The 27,818-nt window shown below is 44.6% G+C and overlaps 1 protein-coding gene across 2 annotated transcripts in view; it reads left to right on the forward strand.

The window, feature by feature from the left end:
- LOC141099765 (NFX1-type zinc finger-containing protein 1-like) overlaps window positions 1–27,818 on the forward strand; it is a 400,215-nt gene that overhangs the window by 351,401 nt on the left and 20,996 nt on the right. For both annotated transcript variants that reach the window (XM_073587803.1, XM_073587804.1), the window contains one exon: window positions 9,586–9,696. In XM_073587803.1, the coding sequence (XP_073443904.1) occupies window positions 9,586–9,696 (111 nt within the window). The remainder of the gene's footprint in view (window positions 1–9,585; window positions 9,697–27,818) is intronic.

The following is a 27,818-nucleotide window of genomic DNA, read 5'->3' on the forward strand; positions in this document are numbered from 1 at the left end:
GCGGCGGCACATCGCTGCCGTCAGTTGGTGGGGGGGTCGGATCATGGTCTCCAGCCATGTTCGATGCTATTGCAGCATTGGCCATGGCTGGATAGTAATATTTCATTAAATTTCATTGAGGAAATATTACTATCGCTCTGATTGGCTGTTTCACTTTTACCAGCCAATCAGAGCGATCGTAGCCACGTGGGGGCGAGGCCACCCCCCCGTGGTGAAGTACAAAGCCCCCTGTATCTGGGGGTCGGGTGACCTTTCAGTGACCCCAGTCTCCCGACCCGCAGGGGGGGATTTAAAGTTATGATGCCACATAGGCCTTACTGGTTATAGTGGCACAAGTTTTCATGTCGCCTATGTGGCGTCATTGGTCGGGAAGGGGTTAATGCAGGCTATATCTTTAACTAGAACATCCCTGACTGGGAAAATAGAGGATGTGTGTTCTGAGGTGGGATGTCTCCGTCAGGATATGCGGGCCATGACGGGGCCCATTACAGAGGTTGAGTCAAGAGTGTCCCACATAGAGGATAATCTTACACCTATGAAGACCAAGTTGACAAAAGTGGCTGGATTCATAAATGCCTGGAGGCAGAAGGCAGATGATCTGGAAAATAGACTACGCTGGAATAACATCCGTATCATTGGGCTGCCGGAGCGCTCGGAGGGTCAGCAGCCCGAGCAATTCCTGTAAGGTTGGCTTAAACATACTTTGGGAGATGAATTCTCCTCCACATTCTATGTGGAAAGGGCCACGTCTTCCTCTGGGCGCTCCACCTAGACCTTTCCTGGCGTGTCTCCTGAATTGCAAAGATAAAGATGCTATTCTGCGTCTGGCACGACAAAAAAATCCTACTAAGTTTAATAATGCCACAATCTCGAATTTCCCTGACTTCTCTATGGAGCTCCAGAAGCAACGAGCACAGTTCATGGAGATTAAGAAGCAACTCAGAGAAAGAACATTTTATATTTCATGATTTATCCAGCTCTCGACTCCGAATTGTCCATGAGGGTTCCTCATTTTTTACAGACCCAGCGGAGGCGGCTGAATGGTTGCGGTCCTATACGAAGTCTCATGAAAAAAAAATCCTAATATCCCTGCAATTAGGCGGAACTCTTTTAATAATTTGTATGATTGGAGCTCTTTCCACTAGCGTCCAACTTAACAACAATACCGGACACTGTACTCAGTGAAGGTATCCCCTTGTTTAACCAATGACAGGAACACAGGATTTTGCTCCTTTATTTTTTGTATTTCATTTTGTTCTTCTTTTTGCATTAGTTTTGTCTGTTATTGTTTATGTAGATGCTGCCGCCATGGGTTTGTATGTGATGCCTTTAAATTTTATCTAAGCTATATTGTATGTCATTTCTGGATGAGAAAACATGGGTTCTGAAATTATATGTATGACCTGGAATCTCCTCGTAAAAAAGGCAAGATATTTTCCCAGATTAGGCGGTATCACCCTCACATTGTGGCTTTGATGGAGACGCACCTGATCAGAGATTCAGCTTGGTGTGTACAGAAACCATGGGTGCAATGGATCATTCACGCGTTCCATACTAGTTATTCAAGAGGGGTTTCATTATTGATACATACAAAGATGTCAGGTGGGAGGCTCTGAAAGATCCTGAGGGACGCTTCATTTTTGTATATGCATTGTTAAATTCAAGAAAATATGTTATATTGTGTATTTATAATCCTCCCCCAGCTAATATTCTTCAAATAAAAATGAGCTTCACCTTAAATTATCCAGATGCACATGTCATATGTATGGGGGACTTCAATTTAGTCATGAATAACTGCCTGGATAGGCTCAGATTGGGTGATGGGATGTCTGGGGAGACCCCCTCTCCATCTTCATCTCAGCTAACATTGTTTATGGAGGGCAGTGGATGGCTGAATCTATGGAGAATACGCCACCCTGAGGTGAGGGAATACACTTGCCACTCATCTACTAGGCACACTTTGTCACGCATAGACTACATATTTGGATCCAGTAATTTGGCGATGTGGGTAGATAGTATAGAGCATGGCAATAAAGGGGTTTCAGATCAGAGTCCGATTGTACTTAAACTTAGATTTGGACAACTGAATCATAATATCATCTGGAAATTAAATCCATTCTGGTTGAAACTAATAGGGTCTAATGATAGAACTATAGATCAATTAAATTGTTTCATTTCGTCCCACTCGCAACCCAAGAATGTTAATTTATTTTGGGATGACCTTAAGGCGTATTTAAGGGGATGTTTATCTTCCACAATCTCCTATATCAAACTAGTAACTTCAAGAGAGGACGATGAGATGGATCAGCGATTAAAGTATTTGGAGGCTGCCTACATATCTAGTCAGACTAATGAAAATAGAGTTGAGTGGCTAACTTCGCAGAGGCTGTATACCCAATATATGGACACCAAATCTAAACCAAAACTATTTTTTACTCGTCAGTCTTATTTTGAATTGGGGAACCAGGCAAGTAAACTTTTGGCTTTCTTGGTGCGCCAGCATAATACATCTAATACTATCCTCCAAAGTCGGAAATTGGATAATTCAACAGTGACCTCGATTGAAGATATATACTCCATTGCTTTTATGACTATTATAGAGTGTTATACAGCTCTAAAAGTGACTTTGGTTTCTCAGAATGTCTGGATTATTTATCAGATCTAATATTCCCTACATTGAGTCCTACCCAGCGGGCCTTTATGGATGCTGAATTTACTATAGAGGAGATAGAGGGCGCCATGGCGGATATGGCCTCTGGGAAGGCTCCTGGACCAGATGGGTTCCCTATTGAACTATACAGGAAATATCAAGATATATTGGCACCACTTCTTTTAAGGGTGTTTTGGGAGATTTGGGAGGGGGGTCTCTACCAATTCTTTTATGAAGCAAATATTATTGTACTTAAGAAAGAAGGGAAGGGCCCCCTGGAATGTGGATCTTACTGCCCATAACGCTGGTAAATGTAGATTATAAAATTTTCACCAAGGTCCTGGCCACTAGACTGAACTCGATTATACTGGACCTTATACATCTGGACCAGACTGGTTTCATATCAGTAAGAGCACTTCTATAAACATTAGACGAGTTCAGTCGTTGGTCCAATATAGCTCTTTGATACCAGATAATAATTGGGCTTTGGCATCGCTGGATGCGGCCAAGGCCTTCGACTCTTTCGAATGGCCTTTCCTGTCTGCATGTCTACAAAGATACGGTTTTGGCGTTAAATTTAAAAAATGGATAGGCGCACTGTATACGAAACCCAAGGCTCCTATAATTATAAATAATTCTATATCGGAACCGTTTTCTTTATTTAGGGGAACACGTCAGGGGTGCCCCCTCTCCCCGGCCCTCTTTGCTCTTGCGATTGAGGCGTTGACAATACATATAAGGTCCTCTCCGGATATTAGGGGTATAAATATAGCAGATCGCCTGGTCACTATTGGCCTATATGCCGATGACTTGGTGATATTCATGGATAGGGCAGTAGAGACAATGACACAGGTGACTACAGTACTACCATAGATAAATTTAGTAAACACTCAGGTTGATACATAAATATATGTTGGAATATGTCGGCGCTATAGAAATAAAATTCATTATTATTATAAACTTGGAAAAGTCCGCCTTATTGCCCCTCTCCCATAACCCAATGCCCTGTCTTGAAACCCTGTCTTTGTTGCCTATTGTATCTCATTTCAGATATCTAGGAATTAATATCTCAAAGTACAGTGAACTTAACCTACAACTTAATATTCATCCATTACTGGAACTAGTCAAATTTAAATTTGCATCTTGGAGTAAGCTTTCGTTGTCTGTTGCTGGTTGCATAAATCTAATTAAAATGATTTTACTTCCCAAGCTTAGTTACTCCCTTCAACATAGTGCTGTACTAATTCCTAAATCCTTTTTTGCAAATTTAAACTCATTTTTCACATCTTTTATATGTGGGAAAGCTAGGCCCAAGCTCAAATTGTCCACTTTGCAGAGATCCAAACAGATGGGAGGAGCGGCATTGCCAGATTTTTTTCTATATTATCTAACTGGACAGGTTAAAGCTTTAAGTAAATGGATGCCCGATAATTATTTACCTAATTCAGAGAGTCATCTAGCCCATGCTGCAAAGATTGATTGCCCGTTGGGTTTCCTTGAAATGGATAAACTTAAAGTCCCTCGCTTATTGCCCTTACTCCGATTAGCGCGCTCAGTTTGGGGACAAATTAAAAAAGTTGTTCGATATGAGGACATTATGGCTGAAATGCCCTTATGGAATAATACTTATTTTCTGGTGCTGTTAAACCACCCATCCACTGATTTCTGGATTTCACATAGTGTTTCATTGGTCAAGGATCTATACGATCATGGTATCCTAATGTCCTTTGAGCAAACACAAACTAAATATAATATTCCAAAGTCCCAATTTTTTTGCTACCTTCAACTCCGATCAGCTTTTCAATTGTATGTACTTTGTATGAACACGAACCAAACTATCTCATCTCTCCCTTTAATAGGAATCTTTAACTCACAGGATCCCCAAGGTCTTATCTCTTCCTTATATATGTACATGTTGTCTGTGGGAACTGACTCCGTTATGAGGTCAATTAGGGGGAAATGGGAGGGTCTCATCCCTGATGTTCAAGACGAGGAGTGGGAGGAGATTCTTGTGTCTCCAATTAAGGTATCCCCATCCATCAATAATAGATGCTGTCCGTGGAAATTTGATAAGATTTGGGACAGGTGGAACTCTTCTCATCTTACTTTACAAGTGCATGGAGGCTTGTCACCACCGTAAATGTTATGGTTCGTATTTTATGGCATCGCTTGGAAATTAACATGGTGTAATTGTGCTTGGCAGTGAGATAATAGTTGTAGTTTAAAATATCCCTTTGAGGTATTTAATACCAAACATGTATAAGGTTGAATGATGTTTGATGTTCTCTGTTTACTTGTTAACTGATTTACTGTCCTTACAACTATGTATGGACTTACGTAATCAACAGTGTATAAACAGTTTATTGTACAGACTTGATACTCTTTCACAAATGCCCTAACAAATTCACATGTGTTATTACAGTTGTGTACAAGTGTGTACATTTCGTTTTGTGATTAATGAACAAATTTAAAAAGAAGCAACTCCTGCACTTGTCTGCAGTGCGGACAACCACAAGTAGACAATCACAGAGAAAATTGGCCTAATTTTTCATACTGCCACCTGAACCTAACCTAACGCTTATATTTTTCATACTGTCAATAGTTTTATGGAAAACTGTAAAGGAAATTTCTAAATGGATTTTTATTTTATATTGATCACTGACCAATCTTAACCCCTTTCTGACATCTGACGTTCTATCCCATCCATAGGACATGGGCCCCTATGCCCATGGACTGGATAGTACATCATAGCGATCAGCGGCGCTCACGAGGCGAGCGCCGCTGAATGCATCCGGGTGTCAGCTGATTATCACAGCTGACACCCGGCACTACGTTAACCCCTGTGTTAACCCGACATGTTAACCCCTGGCACACTGCGATCAAACACGATCGGCAGGGAGGGGGCTCCCTCTGTGCTTCCCTGCAACCCACACAGCAGCGCGATGTGCAGCGCTGCTGCGGGGGCCTCCTTCCCTGCAGGTCCCCGGATCCAATATGGCGGCGGGACCTTCTTTGTCCTGCAGGGAGCCGGCTTCCTCACTGCCCGCAAAGCGCAGGCATGAGGAAGTCTGCAGCAGTGCCTGTGTCAGATCACTGATCTGTCACAGCGATCTGTGATGTGTCAGATCAGCGATCTCATACATGACAGTGATGTCCCCCCTGGGACAGTGTAATAAAGTTAAAAAAAAGTGTAAAAATAATTTATAAAAAAATCACTAAATAAAAAAAAAAATATTCCCTTATAAATTCATTTTTTGGAAATAAAAAAAAACAATAAAAGTGCACATATTTAGTATCGCTGCATCCATAACGACCCGCCCTATAAAACTGTCCCATTAGTTAACCCCTTTAGCGAATCACTTAAAAAATAAAAATAAAAAACAAAGTAACTGTAGACTGTGAGCTCTCGCGGGCAGGGTCCCCTCTCCTTATGTACTTGTGTGTCCCTTGTCTTACACATGTTTATTATACGTGTCTATATTTCCCCTTTTCACATGTAAAGCGCCATGGAATAAATGCATAATAATAATAATAATAATAATAATAAAAAAATAATGCTTTATTATCATACCGCCGAACAAAAAGTGCAATAACGCACAATCAAAAAGACGGATATAAATAACCATGGTACCGCTGAAAACGTCATCTTTCCCGCAAAAAACAAGCTGCCACACAGTGTCATCAGCGAAAAAAATAAAAAAGTTATAGCTCGCAGAATAAAGCAATGCAAATAATTATTTTTTATATAAAATTGTTTTCATTGCATAAAACCGCCAAAACATAAAAAAAACATAAATGCGGTAACGCTGTAATTGCACTGACCTGAAGAATAAAACCGCTTTATCGATTTTACCGCACGCGGAATGGTGTAAACGCACCCCCCAAAAGAAATTCTTGAAATGCTGATTTTTGTTCATTCTGAGTCCAAAAAATCGGAATAAAAAGCGATCAAAAAATGTCACGTGCCCGAAAATGGTATCAATATAAACGTCAACTCGTCCCGCAAAAAATAAGACCTCACATGACAAAGTGGGTCAAAATATGGAAAAATTATAGCTCTCAAAATGTGGTGATGCAAAAACTATTTTTACAATAAAAAGCGTCTTTTAGCGTATGACAGCTGCCAAACATAAAAACCTGCTATAAATAGTAAATCAAACCCCCCTTTATCACCCCCTTAGTTAGGGAAAAATAATAAAATTTAAAAAAAGCATTTATTTCCATTTTCCCATTATGGCTAGGGTTAGGGCTGAGATTAGGGTTAGGAGTGTGTTGGGGTTAGGGTTGGAGTTAGAATTGGGGGTTTCCACTGTTTGGGCACATCAGGTGCTCTCCAAATGCAACATGGCGTCGGATCTCAATTCCGGCCAATTCCTTGTTGAAAAAGTCAAATGGTGCTCCTTCCCTTCCAAGCCCTGCCATGCGCCCAAACAGTGTTTTACCCCTACATTTGGGGTATCAGCCTACTCAGGACAAATTGCAAAACAACTTTTGGGGTTCAATTTCTCCTGTTACCCTTGGGGGGTCTAGTTTACAAATTGGTGTCATTTGTGGGGGGTTTCCACTGTTTTGGCACATCAGGGGCTTTCCAAACGCAACATGGCGTCCGATCTCAATTCCAACCATAAAAGTCAAATGGCGCTGCTTCCCTTCCGAGCTCTGCCATGCGCCCAAATAGTGGTTTACCCCCACATATGGGGTATCAGCGTACTCAGGACAAATTGCACAATAACTTTTGGGGTCCTGTTACCCTTGGAAAAATAAAAATTGAGGGTGAAAAGATCATTTTTGTGGAAAAAATATGATTTTTTAATTGTACGGCTGTACGTTATAAACTTCTGTAAAGCCCTTGAGGGTTCAAAGTGCTCACCATACATCTAGATAAGCTCCTTGGGGGGGTCTAGTTTCCAAAATGGTGTCATTTGTGGGGGGTTTCCACTGTTTTGGCACATCAGGGACTTTCCAAATGCGACATGGTGTCCTATCTGAATTCCAGCCAATTTTGCATTGAAAAAGTCAAACGGCGCTCCTTCCCTTCTGAGCTCTGCCATGCGCCAAAACAGTGCCCCAACCCCACATATCAGGTATCAGCGTACTCAGGACGAATTGCACAATAACTTATGCAGTCCAATTTCTCCTGTTACCCTTGGTAAAATAAAAAATAATTGGACCTGAAGTAATTTTTTTTTTAAACAATCAAAAAATTCCTGTGAAGCACCTTCTTGAATGTGGTTTTGAGCACCTTGAGGGGTGCAGTTTTTATAATGGTGTCACTTTTGGGTATTTTCTATCATATAGACCCCTCAAAGTGACTTCAAATGTGATGTGGTCTGTAAAAATAAAATGGTGTTGCAAAAATGAGAAATCGCTGGTCAACTTTTAACCCTTATAACATCCTAAGAAAAAAAAATATTTGGTTCCAAAATTGTGCTGATGTAAAGTAAACATGTTAAATGTTATTAAGTTTTTTGTGTGCCATATCTCTGTGATTTAAGGGCATAAAAATTCAAAGTTGGAAAATTGCGAAACTTTCTAAATTTTCGCCAAATTTCCCTTTTTTTTCTCAAATAAACGTAAGTTATATGAATGAAATTTTACCACTAACATGAAGTACAATATGTCACGAGAAAACAATGTCAGAATCAGTGGGATCCATGGAAGCGTTTCAGAGTTATTACCTCATAAAGGGACAGTGGTCAGAATTGTAAAAATTGGCCCGATCATGAACGTGCAAACCACCCTTGGGGGTAAAGGGGTTAAAGGGAATCTGTCATTTTTTGCTACCCTATCTGAGAGCAGCATGATGTATTGAGGAGACCCTGATTCCAGTGTTATGTCACTTAGTGGACTGTTTGATGCAGTTTTGATTAAACTGTTTTATCTGCTGGAGAGCTAAAGTTCTTTCAATGCTGATCTCTGTATAACTCCACCCACACTAGTGATTAACAGCTGTTTTGAGCACCTTGAGGGGTGCAGTTTTTAGAATGGTGTCACTTTTGGGTATTTTCTATCATATAGACCCCTCAAAGTGACTTCAAATGTGATGTGGTCTGTAAAAATAAAATGGTGTTGCAAAAATGAGAAATCACTGGTCAACTTTTAACCCTTATAACTTCCTAACAAAAAAAATATTTGGTTCCAAAATTGTGCTGATGTAAAGTAAATGTTATGTGAAATGTTATTAAGTTTTTTGTGTGCCGTATCTCTGTGATTTAAGGGCATAAAAATTCAAAGTTGGAAAATTGCGAAATTTTCAAAATTTTCGCCAAATTTCCTTTTTTTCACAAATAAACGCAAGTTATATGAGTTAAATTTTACCACTAACATGAAGTACAATATGTCATGAGAAAACAGTGTCAGAATCAGCGGGATCCATGGAAGCGTTTCAGTGTTATTTCCTCATAAAGGGACAGTGGTCAGATTTGTAAAAATTGGCCCGGTCATGAACGTGCAAACCACCCTTTGGGGTAAAGGGGTTAAAGGGAATCTGTCATTTTTTGCTACCCTATCTGAGAGCAGCATGATGTATTGAGGAGACCCTGATTCCAGTGTTATGTCACTTAGTGTGCTGCTTGATGCAGTTTTGATTGAACTGTTTTATCTGCTGGAGATCTAAAGTTCTTTCAATGCTGATCTCTGTATATAACTCCACCCACACTAGTGATTAACAGCTTTTTTTGTATACTGTGCATAGGAAGAAAGCTGCAAATCGGTGATGAGGGTTATCTAGGGGACTACATGGCAACAGGTTTACTAGTTTCTTATAGTGATAAAATAATTGTTTCATCAGTAACAAAATTAATAAACTACAGCAAGCAGACCAGTAAGTGACAAATCACTGGAGTCGGGATGTCTGTACATTATGCAGCTTTAAAATTAGGTGGTAATGACTTGGTAAAAGATTCCCTTTTAATATGATGTATTGTCTCTTTCAGCTCCGGCCAAGTACTACAGTATATGAACTGGCAAAAAATTTTAATTTAGAAGTATCAATGTTCGAAAGACTGATCAGAATGAAAATTCCATATGTGCGCTTGGACTATCAGGTAAGAAACATTGGAGCATATTGCTAGTATGCTATTTTTCATTGTCTTCCACATTACAAGGGATGTTATTTACTGAATATCGATGAAGACTGCAGTATCCTAGTATGAAGAATCTTTGACAATGTGATAGTGGGGAAATGTTTATAGATTTAGAAAGCTCCAATGTCACCTTTACTGAAATTAACTCTTCATAGTAGGACTTTACACTGGATGTTCGACATGACAGTATGCCCAGTTCTTACAACTGGTCCAGTCTGTAGTCCCAGAACTCCATGGGATAGGGATTTGTGGCATTTGCCTTACAAAAGACATAGTCTAAGTACAACTGAACCTGGCTGTTGAACCAGTGTATTCCTATTTGCTAAAGTGCATCCTTGTTTTCTGAAGTGCATTTGGTTATCGAAATGGCAGATAAAACATCTGGTCCATCATGTTAAATATACTGTAGCTGCTGTCCGGGCTACTTGTTATAGCCCTAACTCTGGCACAGGTAAAAGTGCGTTTTGTTGGCTGAGATCACAGAGGGGTCTGCTAGTCAGTCATGCTGGTGGCAGGTGTCTACGTAGAAAAAGTTTTGCAGAAGAGATAACACAGCTTTTCTTGGTAGTAAGCCAATTTGGGCTCCCTTTTCAGAAGCCAGAAAAGAATCCTGCATTTTGCTTTAATTGCGAGGATACAAAAGTGTGGCCATCCAATAGCTATCCCCTTGCTTGCTGTTAACAATGTACATGTCATTAAACAATCATTCCATCATACAGGTTGCAATAGCGAGGGCTCCTGTTGGTTCATTTTCATCACCCAGCTGCAACAGTTGGCTGTCATGGCCAGCATCATTGTCAACAAAATTTTCACTCTGTCAGCCTCGACCTAAGCCTGTGCCAAGTTTATGTCCCTCTCAACATCCACCTGCTGCTTCTGCTCCTCATCCTTCATATCCTGCAGCATGTAACATGGACCTTGAGGGTCACTATCAGACACTAGGTTGTCATGAATTGGGGAAAATTACTGTTCTTCCTCCATCCTCTTTTGCATTCTGGTAAGTGTTTCCAGAATAAATATAAGGGGGATGACATTCCACACGTGTCCCTACTGACAAATTTTGTCACCTTTTCGAAGCGCTTCAGTAGGTGACATATGTTCCTCTTGCACTGTCAATGTCGGATCTCATAGAAACTCACGCTCCAGTTTGTCTGTTGCATTTAATCCAATACCACTTTATGCTACACTGCAACATATGTAATGTCAAAGTCTAGCAAGTGGCAACATTGTAACCCACGTGGAGGCCTAGCAGCCAGTTTTGTTTTTCCCAAAGCCAGGAGGGCGTAGTCACAGGTGTGTCAGGTTTGACAAACAGTCACTCTGAATCCGGCTGTAAAAGGTCATTGCGCTTTGCCCTGCAGGCACATTCTGGATCTTGCATCCCTGCTGTGGAGTGATGTCCTTCTCCCTGTAGGACTAAGCGGTGATCTCCATCGTCTGCTGCTGGTTACCACACCATTACTGGATGTTTAAATACCTTTAGTTGCTTCAGCAAGGGGCCAGTGATAGCTCTATTTACCTGTCTGTTGGATGTGTTAGAAGTCCACTAGTTTCTTCTTTGAGCCTCTTGGAGGATTGCTTGCTCTCTTGTCAGCATGGTGGATTCTGGGTTTGCTAGAACTCATGGGCTTGCTTGCTGTACCTTAGCTAAGCCCGTTCTTATTTATGTAATCGACTCAGCACCACGTGCACAGAGAGCTTTGACGCAGATTATTCATAACACAAGACTGAAGGTGGGGGTCTTTGCATTATGAGGTAATTCCTTGTTATGTCCTGGAGGGTCTCCCCACTCCAATTTTACTTGGTTTACCCTGGTTGCTGAAACAATCCAATAGTGGATTGCCAATCCAAAGAAATTGTGGAATGGGGAGATTACTGCCACGAGAACTGTTTAAACATTTCCCTTTCTGCAGTATCTATGGTGACCTTACCAGCATTTTTGTCTGGTTATGATGACATATTTTTTGAGAAGGGGTGTGAGGATTTTCCCCTCCATCGTGCATATGACTGTCCTATTAACCTGACTCCCAGAGCTAAACTACCCAAGTCCAGACTGCACAATCTGTCCAGTCCTGAGAGACAAGCCATGAAAGGTTTTATTGTTGAGAGTCTTGAGAAGGGACATATCAGACCTTCATCTTCACCCGTGGCGGCAGGTTTCTTTTTTATGAGGAAGAAAGATGGTGGTCTCTGTCACTGTTTAGATATCAGAGAATTGAATCTAATTACTATCAGAGATCCATATCCTCTTCCTCTGATTCCAGATTTATTCATCCAGGTTGTAGGAGCTAAAGTTTTCTCCAAGTTGGATTTAAGGGGGGCCTATAACCTGGTGAGAATCAGGGAAGGGGATGAACGGAAAATGGCATTCAATACCCCTGAGGGACATTTAGAGAGTCTGGTTATGCCTTTCGGTCTCACCAATGCAGCGGCGGTGTTCCAGCATTTCATAAATGATATTTTCCATCATTTGGTGGTCAGGTTTGTGGTGGTCTGTCAGGATGATATTTTGGTTTATTCACCTGATTTGGAGACACACTGGGGGCATGTTAAACAGGTGCTTCATATATTAAGGGATAACAAGTTTTGCGCCAAACTAGAGAAATGCGTTTTTGCCATCCAAGAGGTGCAATTTTTGAGTACCTATTGCCATCTTTGGGTTTTCGGATGGATCCGGAGAAGGTTCGTGCTGTACTTGATTGGGACCATCCTGAAAACCTGAAGGCCTTACAGCGCTTTCTGGGTTTTGTTAATTTTTACCGAAAGTTTATTCAAAATTATTCGGTCTCTTCTCGCCGAAAACCAGGAGGATTGGGCATCTTACTTACCATTGGCCAAGCAGGTCACCATTCTTTGCATACGGTTTCCAGCCACAGTTTGGTACTTTTAATGGGAGAGGGACTTCGGGAATTCCTGAGGAGGAATGTTTTGCTTTGTTGCTCTCTTCTGTGTGGCAGGGTGTTCAGAGTAATTTGAAGATCATAAGAGACAGGTACAAACATATGGCTGACAGGAAATGTTCGCCAGATCCGTACCTAAGAGTGAATGATTTTGTGTGGTTATCTACCAGGAATATCAAGTTAAAGATCGCTTTATGGAAGCTGGGACCTAGGTGTATTGACCCGTATAAAATAACCGCCATCATTAACCTGCAGCTTTTCATCTTGAGTTATCTCAGGCTCTTAAAATCCACAATGCATTCCACAGGTCTCTGCTCAAGAAATATGTCGAACATCTTGAGTCCTCTCCATTGTTGATGGTAATTTGGAGTTCCAGATTTCGAGGATTGTTGATTCTCGTCTTCAGCGTCGTTCCCTGCTGTACTTGGTGCACTGGAGGGGTTATGGCCCAGAGGAGAGGATGTGGGTTTCTGCATTAGAGATGAATGCTCCTAGGCTGGTTTGTTCACTCCATGCCTCTCATCCTGGGAAACTGGGTCCTGAGTGTCCGGAGGCCACTCGTCGAAGGGGGGTACTGTCACGGGTGTGTCATTGCGTTTGGCCCTGCAGGCTCATTCTGGATCTTGAATCTCTGCTGTGGAGTGATATCCTTCTCCCTCTAGGACTTAGCAGTGATCTACACCATCTGCTGCTGATTAACACACCCTTGCTGGATGTTTAAATACCTTTTAGTCGCTTCAGCAAGGGGCCGGTGATAGCTGTAGTTGCCTCTATCCTTTGGAAGTGCTAGACGTCATCTAGTTTCTTCTTGAAGCCTCTTGGATGATTGTTTGTGTGAGCTCTCTTGTGTCATCTCAAGCTAAGTGTATTCCCTCATTTGTCTTTCTTCTTTGTCTTTAGTTGTAGTGGGGGCTGATTAGTGTTACCCCATCCTCTCACTATCCAGGGTCTATTGCCAACGACAGTTAGGGATTAGGTTCCTGCTCGGAAATAGATGCAGAACCTATTTAGGAATGTCAGGACAGACAAGGTGTTGTAAGATCTGCCCCTTTCCCAGTGTTTGGGCTCCCCCACCCTCTTCCTATTGTTGTCCACCTAGCTTCTCCCTCACACAGCGTTACAGACGTGCTTTGCCACACAACATTGTTTAAAATGACATGACGCTTTCCTGGCCATAGCCACCAACATCCCAAGCAGTTAATTTTGAGAAGGAAATGTTCCACAATTAAATTCAGGACATGGGTCATGAATGAAGAGTTAGCTACTTTGCCTAACCATAAGGCAGCCAGAAGTTTCGGGCATTGTAGCTCATGACAATTCCAATTTGCAAGTTCACAGGTGCCAGCCATTGGGCTAGTTTCCTCTTGTTGCAGGGCATCATCTTATCCACCATATGTGTTATGAACGGATCACCGAGGAGGATGGCAGGAATAGGCTAAGCAACCTGGAAACCAGAGAGGTTGGTAACTTAGTGGATTGCAGACCCCAGATCCTAACAACACAACTAGCAGTAGCCATGGAGCGTTCCTATGATGCCCTAGAAGCCTCGGCACAGCTGGAGAGCTAACTAAGCCTAAAGCCAAACAGGTGAAATCTAAACTGCCCCGGAGCAGATCCCCAAAGGAATAGCCCCCAAACATATATTGTCGGTGAGACAAGATCAGACACAGGCAGAAAATAGACTGAGCAAATGATGGGGCCCAAACTGTCTAGATAGGACAGGTCAGAAAAGATACTGTCTGCAATCATACTAAAACCCTAAAAAATCCAACACAGCTGATATACAAAAACACAGAGACCACATGACCTCTCCCCTGCTAGATCAGCACTCTGTTGTGAACTGGAAGCAAGCAAAAGATACCAGTACAACAGGGGACTGAACAAACCGACACAATCTGCAACACATGGAGCAGGGCCTAGCGCTGCCCCCAGCAGGGAGCACACTGAACCCTCGCAACAAAGCAGAAGGCAGAAAAAGGCACAGTTGAAAAGCCGACCCTTGGGAAATTTACAATCGGGAATTAACTCAATTGCGCAGTCATAACTCCTATGAGGAGGCAAAGACGCAGACTTACTCTCACTAAATACATCAGAAAAATCAGCCAAATAGTCAGGAACATCTTGAGACTGGCGGAGGTGTAGAAAACAGAAGTGTCACTAAGAACACATTGACAACCCCAACTCACCACAGACACAGATTTCCAATCCAAAACAGGATTATGGGTTTGCAACCAAGGAAAACCCAGTACAATAACATCATGTAAATTGTGCAACACCAAAAATTTACAATTCTCTTGATGGTCCGGGGCGACCCGCATTATCACCTGGGTCCAAAACTGGGGTTTATTCTCCGCCAAAGGGGTAGCATCAATACCCTTCAAGGGAATAGGGGTCCGCAGGGGCACCATGGAGAAACCACAACGTCTGGCAAAGTCAAGATCCATCATATTCAAAGCAGCTCCTGAATCAACAAAAGCCTTAGCAGAAAATGTAGACAAGGAGCAGATCAAGGTAACCGCCAACAGGAACTGAGGCTGTACACTGCTCACGGCAAATGAGTGAGCAAAACGTTTTTCTCGTTTAGGGCAGACAGAAATAACATGAGAGGCGTCCCCACAAAAGAAGCATAACTTATTACGCCTTCTAAATTCTTGATGTTGCGCTCTAGACAAAACTCTATCACATTGCATGGGTTCAGACGTTTATGCAAAAGGCAGCATCGCCTCTTGCGTACTTTTACGTTCACGTAAACGTCGATCAATTTGAATGGCTAATGACATGGGGTCGTTAAGACCAGAAGGGACAGGAAGTCCCACCATAACATCTTTTAAGGTTTCTGCCAGACCTTTCTGAAAGAGAGCTGCTAGGGAATCCATCATTCCATCTAGTAAGGACCGCTCACTTTTGGAATTTCTGGCAATATAACTCCGCAGCATCTTGACCCTGGTTCAATGCCAATAAGGTTTTCTCAGCTTGATCAATAGCATTAGGTTCATCATACAACAACCCCAGGGCTTGAAAAAACGCATCCACATTAGCCAGAATAGGATCTCCAGGTGTCAGAGAAAAAGCCCAATCCTGGGGATCGCCGCGCAGCAGGGAGATGACAATTTTAACCTGCTGCACCGAACTCCCCGATGAATTAGGTTTCAAAGCAAGAAATAGTTTACAATTATTCTTAAAATTCAAAAATTTTGACCGATCCCCCGAAAACACATCAGGAGTAGGGATCTTTGGTTCTACAGCAGATGATTGAGCGAGAAAGACAGAAATTCCCCGCACTTCAGCAGCGAGCTGTGCAACGCGATCGGACAATTGCTTAGTCTCCATTAAGGAAAAAAATCCTCCTACGGCCCCAGAGAAAAAGAGGAAAAAATATACAAACAAATTCTTTCCTTCTTTTGAGTACCCTAGAGTCTACAGTTTGGGCTGGTGATTCTGTTATGAACAGGTCACCGAGGAGGATGGCAGGAATAGGCTAAGCAACCAGGAAACCAGAGAAGTTGGTAACTTAGCAGATTGCAGACCCCTGATCCTAACAACACAACTAGCAGTAGCCGTGGAGCGTTTCTACGATGCCCTAGATGCCTCGGTTCAGCTGGAGAGCTAACTAAGCCTAAAGCCAGAAAGGTGAAATCTAAACTGCCCCGGAGCAGATCCCCAAAGGAATGGATAGCCCCAAACATATATTGTCGGTGAGACAAGATGAGACACAGGCAGAAAATAGACTGAACAAATGATGGGGCCCAAACTGTCTATATAGGACAGGACAGAAAAGATACTGTCTGCAATCATGCAAAAACCCTAAACAATCCAACACAGCTGATATACAAAAACACAGAGGCCACACGACCTCTCCCCCGCTAGATCAGCACTCTGGTGTGAACTGGAAGCAAGCAAAAGATACCAGTGCAACAGGGGACTGAAAAAACTGCAACACATGGAGCAGGGCCCAGTGCTGCCCACAGCAGGGAGCATGCTGAACCCTCGCAACAAAGCCGAAGGCAGAAAAAGGCACAACCAAAATAGATGCAAAGTATTAGCAAAAGAATCACTTAACTGAACTATGCAGATCAGGCAGGAGACAGAAAAACTCAAAATGCACCAGGAGAAAATCACCAGCAACCACTAAGGGAAGCCTGCACACTTATATGCTCCCAGCCAGTAATCCCAGATTCCCAATCATTGTCATCAGGTGGCAAACCTCAATCAAACCAGCCAGCTCCATTACCCCCAGTAACCACCAGAGGGAGCTCTGAACCAGAAGTCCGATCAAGGGATTTCACAACACATATGGCTTTAACTTGCATGAGCAAAAAGAATTAATGTGGTATGTGAAATCAATCATGTGTAGAGTTGAGCGAAACAGGTCGAACAATTTCAAAAGTCGCCGACTTTTGGCAAAGTCGGGTTTCATGAAACGAAACCCGACCCTAGGATGAGGTCGGCCACGAGGTCGGCGACTTACGCGCCAAAGTCGCGTTTCAAAAGTTTGTTTAGCGCTCTTTTTCAGCCAATCAGGATCCACGGACACTGTGGGCAACATAATGACATAGGCAGGGGTCACCACCATCTTTCAGAAGGGCATGCAAGTGATTGGCTTGCTTTGGTGGGCGTCACAGGGGTTATAAATGGGCGTGCACGCCGACCACCATCTTACTTCTGCCGATCTTAGCATAGGGAGAGGTTGCTGATTCTGTAGGGAGAGCGTTAGGCAGGGAAGAAGAAAAAAAAACTGCTTCTGCTGCTAGCGATTTTGCCTGTGCAACACACCAGTCACTGTGTGTGCAGTGCAAGGGGAGGCTATATTGTGGTGGATCAGCGGTGTTGGTTGTTAGGCTGCCTTCTAAGGCTTCCTGACAGCTGCATTGCTGTTTCCCCACTGCTCTGCAAACTGCTTTTTTAAAAGCAATCCCAATTTTTTTTTTGTCCTGCTGAGGTACTGAGCGTGCATTTATTCACACCATACAGCGGTGTACGCTCCTCACACAGTACCGTGTAACGGCTGTTATCACAGCCACAGTGAAGCTATCTGTGTGTCACTGTGGAAGGATAAGTGGAGGACTTGTTCCGTTCTTACAGACCTACACTCTAGGGAGATTCCTATTCTGCCCAATTCTACAAATCACTTTTTTCACACCTGTGCCATCGAGCCTGTGACATAGCGCTCTGATATTCAGTGGGCCTCACACAATCCAAAAGTGTCCAGTGTCCACAAGTGTCTGCAGAAATTCAAAATCTCCCTTATCCTGTAGTCACTTTTTTCACACCTGTGCCATCGAGCCTGTGACATAGCGCTCTGATATTCAGTGGGCCTCACACAATCCAAAAGTGTCCAGTGTCCACAAGTGTCTGCAGAAATTCAAAATCTCCCTTATCCTGTAGTCACTTTTTTCACACCTGCTGCATCGAGCCTGTGACATAGCGATCTGATATTCAGTGGGCCTCACACAATCCAAGTGTCCAGTTTCCACAAGTGTCTGCAGAAATTCAAAATCTCCCTTATCCTGTAGTCACTTTTTTCACACCTGTGCCATCGAGCCTGTGACATAGCGCTCTGATATTCAGTGGGCCTCACACAATCCAAAAGTGTCCAGTGTCCACAAGTGTCTGCAGAAATTCAAAATCTCCCTTATTCTGTAGTCACTTTTTTCACACCTGCTGCATCAAGCCTGTGACATAGCGCTCTGATATTCAGTGGGCCTCACACAATCCAAGTGTCCAGTGTCCACAAGTGTCTGCAGAAATTCAAAATCTCCCTTATTCTGTAGTCACTTTTTTCACACCTGTGCCATCGAGCCTGTGACATAGCGCTCTGATATTCAGTGGGCCTCACACAATCCAAAAGTGTCCAGTGTCTACAAGTGTCTGCAGAAATTCAAAATCTCCCTTATCCTGTAGTCACTTTTTTCACACCTGTGCCATCGAGCCTGTGACATAGCGCTCTGATATTCAGTGGGCCTCACACAATCCAAGTGTCCAGTTTCCACAAGTGTCTGCAGAAATTCAAAATCTCCCTTATCCTGTAGTCACTTTTTTCACACCTGTGCCATCGAGCCTGTGACATAGCGCTCTGATATTCAGTGGGCCTCACACAATCCAAAAGTGTCCAGTGTCCACAAGTGTCTGCAGAAATTCAAAATCTCCCTTATTCTGTAGTCACTTTTTTCACACCTGCTGCATCAAGCCTGTGACATAGCGCTCTGATATTCAGTGGGCCTCACACAATCCAAGTGTCCAGTGTCCACAAGTGTCTGCAGAAATTCAAAATCTCCCTTATTCTGTAGTCACTTTTTTCACACCTGTGCCATCGAGCCTGTGACATAGCGCTCTGATATTCAGTGGGCCTCACACAATCCAAAAGTGTCCAGTGTCTACAAGTGTCTGCAGAAATTCAAAATCTCCCTTATCCTGTAGTCACTTTTTTCACACCTGTGCCATCGAGCCTGTGACATAGCGCTCTGATATTCAGTGGGCCTCACACAATCCAAAAGTTTCCAGTGTCCACAAGTGTCTGCAGAAATTCAAAATCTCCCTTATCCTGTAGTCACTTTTTTCACACCTGCTGCATCGAGCCTGTGACATAGCGCTCTGATATTCAGTGGGCCTCACACAATCCAAGTGTCCAGTGTCCACAAGTGTCTGCAGAAATTCAAAATCTCCCTTATCCTGTAGTCACTTTTTTCACACCTGTGCCATCGAGCCTGTGACATAGCGCTCTGATATGCAGTGGGCCTCACACAATCCAAAAGTGTCCAGTGTCCACAAGTGTCTGCAGAAATTCAAAATCTCCCTTATCCTGTAGTCACTTTTTTCACACCTGTGCCATTGAGCCTGTGACATAGCGCTCTGATATTCAGTGGGCCTCACACAATCCAAAAGTGTCCAGTGTCTACAAGTGTCTGCAGAAATTCAAAATCTCCCTTATCCTGTAGTCACTTTTTTCACACCTGCTGCATCGAGCCTGTGACATAGCGCTCTGATATTCAGTGGGCCTCACACAATCCAAGTGTCCAGTTTCCACAAGTGTCTGCAGAAATTCAAAATCTCCCTTATCCTGTAGTCACTTTTTTCACACCTGCTGCATCGAGCCTGTGACATAGCGCTCTGATATTCAGTGGGCCTCACACAATCCAAAAGTGTCCAGTGTCCACAAGTGTCTGCAGAAATTCAAAATCTCCCTTATCCTGTAGTCACTTTTTTCACACCTGCTGCATCGAGCCTGTGACATAGCGCTCTGATATTCAGTGGGCCTCACACAATCCAAGTGTCCACAAGTGTCTGCAGAAATTCAAAATCTCCCTTATCCTGTAGTCACTTTTTTCACACCTGCTGCATCGAGCCTGTGACATAGCGCTCTGATATTCAGTGGGCCTCACACAATCCAAGTGTCCAGTGTCCACAAGTGTCTGCAGAAAATGTAAATCTCCCCTGTCCTATAGACACCTTGTACCTTGTTTTACATTACTATATAGTTTGTTGGGTTTTGTCTACATTTCTACCAAAAATGAGGAAGGCTGGTGGAAGAGGCCATGGAATTGGGCGGGGGTTGGCAGCTGGTAATGATGGTGTTGGTGGTGGATCTGATGGTAGTGGCAAAAGCAAAATAGGACCGAATGCAGGAGGTGTTGAGCCTGCGTCATCGTCTGGCTGCATAAGGCTTCGAAGGCTTAGTTTTCTAGGAGTTGGCAAACCGCTTTTAACGCCAGAGCATCAGGAAAAAGTTTTGTCTTACATTGCTGACTCAGCCTCCAGCTCTATCGCCTCCTCTTCTGAAGTTGTAAAAAGTAAAAGCGCTGAGTCGTCATTGGAGGCTCATGTTCATGAACCACACCTTTCCTTGTGTCCTTCACCCCAACCAGGATTGAAGGATGACGCAGGCCATACTACTGATTACTCCATGGAGCTGTTTTCACATACCATGCCTGGATTATCAAGTGAAATGGTGAATTACCCAGGCCAAGATGAATCTGACATGGAGTGCACTGATGCACAGCCGCTGATAGATGATTCTGCTGGTACATTCACTCAGAGCACTACATTGTCCTCGCAGTGTACAGAGCCAGATTCTGACCCTCATGAGACTCAGGTGCCCCTTCCCGCACACTATACCACCATACACGGTGACACAGAGGAAGGTGCACATGACATTGAAGAGGAGGTGATGGATGACCCAGTTGTTGACCCAGATTGGCATCCATTGGGGGAAGAGGGTGCTGCTTCCAATAGCTCAGATGAGGAGCATCCACAGCAGACATCGACATCGCAACAGCTGTTATCTGGCAGGCCCGGAGCACTCCAAAGACAGGTTCCAAAAATCAAAAGAGTTGCTGGACAGCTTGTCCAGAGGGTCAAAACATCACAGCGTGCTAGGCCGCAAAATGTCTGCCAAAGTAGGAAGAGTGCAGTGTGGCACTTTTTTGAACAAAATCCTCATGATCAGGCCAAGGTTATCTGTAAGAAGTGCGCAAAGACCTTTAGCCGAGGGAAAAATCTGAAAATTTGAATACCAGTTGCATGCTTAGACATTTAACCAGCATGCACTTGCAAGCATGGACACAACACCAAACCTCAAGTGCCACATGTGCAACTGATCACAAAGAAGGTAGTCAGCAACGCTACATTGTTTCCCCCACTGTAAGCCCACCGGTTAGCACAGCAGCAAATGTTGAGGTGTCATTGCAAGGCCACAGCAGTCAGGGAATCCCACTGTTATATCAACGAAATACTGAATCTAGGCCATCAGAAAGAACACCAACTCCATCACCATCATCAACCCTCTCTCAGTCCGCCCTGTCCACCGCTACTTCCACCATATGCAGCTCTCAAGTCCAGCTCACCCTCCCAGACACTATGAGTAGGTCAAGAAAGTACTCAGTCTCTCATCCGCGTACACTGGGTTTGAACGCCCACATTGCCAAACTAATCTCGTTTGAGATGATGCCCTATCGGTTGGTGGAAAGCGCAGCTTTCCGCGAACTCATGGCCTATGCAGTACCACGCTATGACCTGCCCAGTCGCCACTTCTTCTCTCACGGAGCCATCCCAGCCCTCCACCATCATGTGAAAGACCGCATTGTCCATGCACTCAAGCAGTCAGTGAGTGGAAAGGTGCACCTCACAACTGATGCATGGTCCAGTCGGCATGGCCAGGGCCGTTACGTGTCCATCACTGCGCACTGGGTTAATGTGGTGGATGCAGGGTCCACAGGGGACAGCGGTGGTGGGACAGTGCTGCCTAGCCAACGGTATAGGAAACAGTTGGCTGTAGGCGTTCCACCCTCCTCCTCCTCCTCCTCCTCCAGAAGCGAAAGCTCGTCCACAGAGCGCAGTCGTACGAGCACTCCATCTGCAGCTACCACTGTTGCACACGAGGTGTCCCCCTATCGAGCAGCTAGTGGAAAGCGTCAGCAGGCTGTGTTGCAGATGATGTGTTTGGGCGACAGACACACCGCCGAGGTGCTGGCCGAGTACTTGAAGCGACAAACTGAGTCATGGCTGGGCAGTGTACATCTTGAGGCAGGCAAGGTAGTTAGTGATAACGGCCGTAATTTTGTGGCAGCCATAGCCCTTTCAAAACTCAGCCACATACCTTGCTTGGCTCACACCTTGAACCTGGTGGTGCAGTGCTTCCTCAAAAATTATCCGGAGTTAACAGCCCTGCTCCAGAAGGTGCGAAGACTGTGCGCGCACATCCGCCGGTCGCCTGTACACTCCGTTCGTATGCAGAAGCTGCAGCGATTGCTCCACCTTCCCAACCACCGCCTCATTATCGACATTGCAACAAGGTGGAACTCCACCCTGCACATGGTGGAGCGGCTGTGCGAGCAGAGGCAGGCCATAATGCATTTGTGGGAGGATACACGGCCAGGCACTTTGAGAGCAGACATGGAGTTGACAGGTGTGCAGTGGTCAAAGCTGAAAGACCTCTGTAAAGTCCTTCAGTGTTTTGTGGAATGCACACGGCTGGTAAGCGCAGACGACGCCATCCTAAGCATGAGCATCCCACTTATGTGTCTGCTCATGCAAACTTTGACACACCTTAAGGAGCAGGCGTCTGCAGCCAATGTTGATGAGGAGGAAGAGGAGGAGGGAATCCTTGATGACATTCAGCCATTGTCTGCTCAGGGACCTCTCCTGGACGAGTTGGAGGAAGAAGAGGAGGAGGATGATGGGGATGATTACTTAGGGGAGGAGGATGCATCTCGTGGGGCAAGTGAAAATGTTGGCGTGGCAAGGTCTGGTACAGGGTTTGTGCGTGACTGGAGGGATGTGGATTTGCCAGAAAGTGCTCCTCCAACCAGCACTCGCAGTGCATCATTGACACCGGGAACATTGGCCCACATGTCAGATTATGCCTTGCGGATCCTAAAAAGGGACCCCCGCATTGCCAAAATGATGAACGATGACGACTACTGGTTGGCCAGCATCCTGGATCCACGCTATAAAGGCAAATTACAAAACATCATGCCACAGGAGAACCTTGACCTAATATTGGCTAATAAGCAAGCAACTCTGGTAAATCGGTTGCTTGAGGCATTCCCAGCACACAGCAGCTGTGATGGTTCTCACACGAGCCGTACGGGCCGGGGGCAGCTTGGCAGAGGTGTTCATGGTGCACACAGCAGAAGTGGCGTTGGAGACAGGGGTTTCATGACAATGTTGTGGACTGATTTTTCAAGTACCGCTCACACAACTGGTAATACAGCATCGATGGAAAGTGACAGGAGACAGCAGTTGTCAACTATGGTTACAAGCTACTTTTCCTCCCATATCGATGTTCTCCCACACAGGTCATTCCCTTTTGACTATTGGGCCGCTAAACTGGACACCTGGCCTGAATTGGCACAATATGCCTTACAGGAGCTCGCTTGCCCAGCTGCAAGTGTGCTATCGGAAAGAGTCTTCAGTGCAGCTGGATCAATCCTGACAGAAAAAAGGACCCGTCTGTCAACCCAAAATGTGGATGATCTAACCTTCATTAAAATGAACCATGCATGGGTTTCCAAGGATTTTGTCCCACCTTCCCCTGATGACACATAGGGTGACAGAAAAATGGCTTGCTTTGGTCCACCTCTTCCTGGGACTTGACCTATTTCGCCTTTTGCATCAGCTGAATGTCCAACATCAACATATGCCACTTTCTAAAACTCCCTAACTGTGCAGTCTCCCCCCCCCCATGGCCGGGGTCACCACCTAGCACACGACACCGTGCGAGTGCCGTTGCCCTGGACAGGTGGGTAGGCTGACTCTTGGGCGCGGGCACTGGCACAGGGTCCCTCATAGTGCAATCAAGTGTCTCTGACGGTGGTGGTGCACACCCGCCGTCAGACACACCGCCGTACTATGAGGGGCCCAGTGCCAGTACCGACGCCCACGATTGGGCCCCCCTTGCTTGGGCAGGGCCCCAGCATTTGCAATCTTTACCTCTCCCTGCTCCTCCGCTGTGTAGTCTGGGCCGTCAAATCCATACTGTGCCTGACACCGTCTGAGCCTACCTCCTGATGTATAGACATATCTTTTGAATGTGTACGCTATCCATACATGTTATCCGGGGATACGGTACCCTTTCTCACCTTTGTGCAATCACGTGCAAGCCATACTGGGCCTAACACCGTCTGAGCCTGCCTCCTGATGTATAGACATATCTTTTGAATGTGTACGCTATCCATACATGTTATCCGGGGATACGGTACCCTTTCTCACCTTTGTGCAATCACTTGCAAGTCATACTGGGCCTAACACCGTCTGAGCCTGCCTCCTGATGTATAGACATATCTTTTGAATGTGTACGCTATCCATACATGTTATCCGGGGATACGGTACCCTTTCTCACCTTTGTGCAATCACGTGCAAGCCATACTGGGCCTAACACCGTCTGAGCCTGCCTCCTGATGTATAGACATATCTTTTGAATGTGTACGCTATCCATACATGTTATCCGGGGAAACGGTACCCTTTCTCACCTTTGTGCAATCACTTGCAAGCCATACTGGGCCTAACACCGTCTGAGCCTGCCTCCTGATGTATAGACATATCTTTTGAATGTGTACGCTATCCATACATGTTATCCGGGGATACGGTACCCTTTCTCACCTTTGTGCAATCACGTGTAATCCATACTGGGCGTGAGAACGGCTGGCGAGCTGTTAAGCAAGCTACAGCACCTGTGGTTTGCACACGTAAGTTTTTCATTTTTTCAGGAATGTCGGTTAGGCCTAATTCCGGAACTGCGGTTGACCTGCACTTACTGGGAAATCATCGTTCGCGAGTAATAATTGTAATCAGTGATCCCCATCACTAACGTTGTTCAGCGGGTTATCTGCACCTGTAAACGACAAACGCTGGCCTTTTCAGTGTAGCGCACATGCAGCCACGGACATGTAAGGGCATGACACACCAGTTATTGGCCAATCTCATGTGCCAGAGCCTCACGTGTCCCTCTAGTAAGCCGGACTCGGACCGCGGGGCATGACGGAGTCTCGTTCGTTAACGGAATTAAGCTTGCAATGTGTGCATCTGTTCTGTAGCTGGCATGGTTGAGGTTGCCCGTGTTGAGTCAAATTGCGCCGTAGGCTCCACTCCTGGTGGTGCCCTTCTGGACATTCCTTTAAGGTTCAGCTTTGCAACCATACTGCCCACGTAAAACAAACACTTTGCCTTCATGAACGCTGTTTGGAGGGTCATGACTCGTGGGAATAACGCCGCCCAATCAGTTAACCTGCTAGAGAGATCCTTCTTTGCTCCCAAGCATGACATCACACTCCCTAGGAGGAAGGTAATGCCACTGTGGCGACCGTACTCCTGGGGGCGACACAAGTGCACTGATGCCCAGCCACTGCTCGATGAATCTGCTGGTACATTGACCCAGACCACTACATTCACCTCGCACGCTACACGGCCTGAATCTGACCCTGATGAAACTCAGGTTACCCTTCCCATATACAGTTCCATCTTACACGGTGACAAAGAGGAAGCTGCAGATGAAAGTGCAGGTTCGGCCCACCCGCCATCAGACACACCACCGTACTATCAGGGGCCCTGTGCCAGTGCCGTCGCCAATGAGTGGGCCCCCCCTGCTTGCTCAGGATCACAGCACTTGCAAGGTTGAAATACTGTGCAGTGAGATGGAAGATGGGGACGACGAGGAGTCCAGACTAGTACAGGGATTCCCTAGCGAGGAGACTTCTTTGATTGTTTTCAATGTTGGGACAACAATTTTTGGGGAGCACTATACTCTGGAGAATGATAGATGGGGCCCACCATACACTGGAACATTCCAAAGGTGGACATCAGACACTGGAGCAGCATTTACAGGGCCCATTATACACTAGAGCATTAGAAATGGGGCCCATTATGTTTGGAGCATTATTTGGGCCCATAAGACAGTGGAGCTTCATCCATGGGGACCAACATATACTGTAGCATTATGTGGAGCACATCATATACTGTTTCAAACATTATATGGAACCAATGATTCTGTATGGAGAAATAGATGGGCCTCGTCATGAGATGTAAAAAGTGAAGTATTTTTCATTGTACTATACCGCTATTTCTCTGCCGTATCGGAGCATGATGAGTTGTGGTATGTGTTAAAGGGGCGCTCTTTCGCCCAGGGCACATGAAAACCTGGAGCCAGCCCTACCTCCCCACAACTTTAGCCAAATAACCCCCATTTTTCAGTGCGTAACTTGTATTATGAAGTTAATTAAGTTTGACCAGCTTAAGTAAGAGGAATTGATGCTTTTGGCATTCAAATGAGCACTGTAGGTGTGTTTCCTGTCCTCTCACTGCCGACTTTTATTCCCCATTGACTTACAATGGGTTTCGTGTTTCGGGACGACCCCGACTTTTCCCTATAATCGGCCGATCTTGCTCGACCCGACTTTTGGAAAAGTCGGGTTTCACGAAACGAAACTCGACCATAAAAAAAACAAAAGTCGCTCAACTCTAATCATGTGCCCTGAGCCTCTTGCTGATTGGGTCATGTCAGTTGAAAAAGAACTGGAGAAGGTTAGAAACAGATCTAGTTCTCAGTCCTTTAGGCTTCACGACATTTCCAAATTGCAATGGTGCATTGCTGCCACTGAAAACATTAGTCCAGTGAGTGAAACTCATGAATTGTCCCTGAATTTAGTTAATGCTCCTGGTACAGTATCTACAGTATAATGCACTTTGAAATGCACTTTGAAGCTTAAAGACAAGTCAAGAGTGGCCTGAATTCCCCTGCACTTGAGAACAGAGAGCAGTCACCTCTTTCTGTGTGAAATAATGGTGGCTAGGTGTCCTCCAGCAAGAGCAAGTGCACACCATGATTTAGCAAAACGCTGCAGACTCCACAAGGTGGTATGGCAGAGAGTGCACCACCAGAGGTTGTTTAACCAGCAGATGACTGGAAGCATATGCTAGTTTCCATGGCACACAATTATGGATATTTGTTTGCCGTTGTGACAGATGAGGAGTTGTCATCAAAGTATGACAAGCTGTAATGGTGGATGTTGATGACACCAACTAGGTACAACTTGAGTATTCACTCTGGCTGTCAGAGTGCAAAAGTGTTTTTTAATGTGTGACTAGCCAATCATAAAAAACTATATAAACCTGGTAACTCTGTAATCACACCGACTCGAAGTATAAACTCGTCTAATCACTTATACTGCACGAGGAATGGCATAAAAAATAAATAAAACCAATTCTTCAACTGCTGTTGATTTTTTTCATTCTACCTCTCAAAGGTCCTAGTAAGTCTTGGATCATAATTTATCCTGCACTCTGCGCTGAGCACTTACCACAGAGTTTCCATGTAAATCTCTGAAATACATGATTCAGACAGAACCCCCTGCAAAAGATTCCCTACAATGAGGTAGATGGAGGCTCTGTGGACGACCACAGCTTTGTGCACTTCCTAAAAGAAGGACAACGCTGAACAAAGGCCAGATGGAGTCCAGAGTAACTCTGCTGCTTCATTATAGTGAATAGATCCCTCAGGAGTTTTATTTGAATCGCATGACTTGGAGGGTAAGATGGAAACCCCAAAGTAAGTGTTCAGCATAGAGCGCAGGATAAATGTGATCCAAAATGTTCTGTAAAATGTTCCCAACAAAAGCTTCAAATCAATCCACAAAAACCTGACATGACACCTGCAGAGTATTATATCAAAGTCTGCTTTCTAAAACATCAAGC

The sequence above is a fragment of the Dendrobates tinctorius genome, unplaced genomic scaffold (assembly GCF_039654945.1).
Source record: "Dendrobates tinctorius isolate UK_male_01 unplaced genomic scaffold, ASM3965494v1 ptg000102l, whole genome shotgun sequence".
Classification (NCBI taxonomy): domain Eukaryota; kingdom Metazoa; phylum Chordata; class Amphibia; order Anura; family Dendrobatidae; genus Dendrobates; species Dendrobates tinctorius.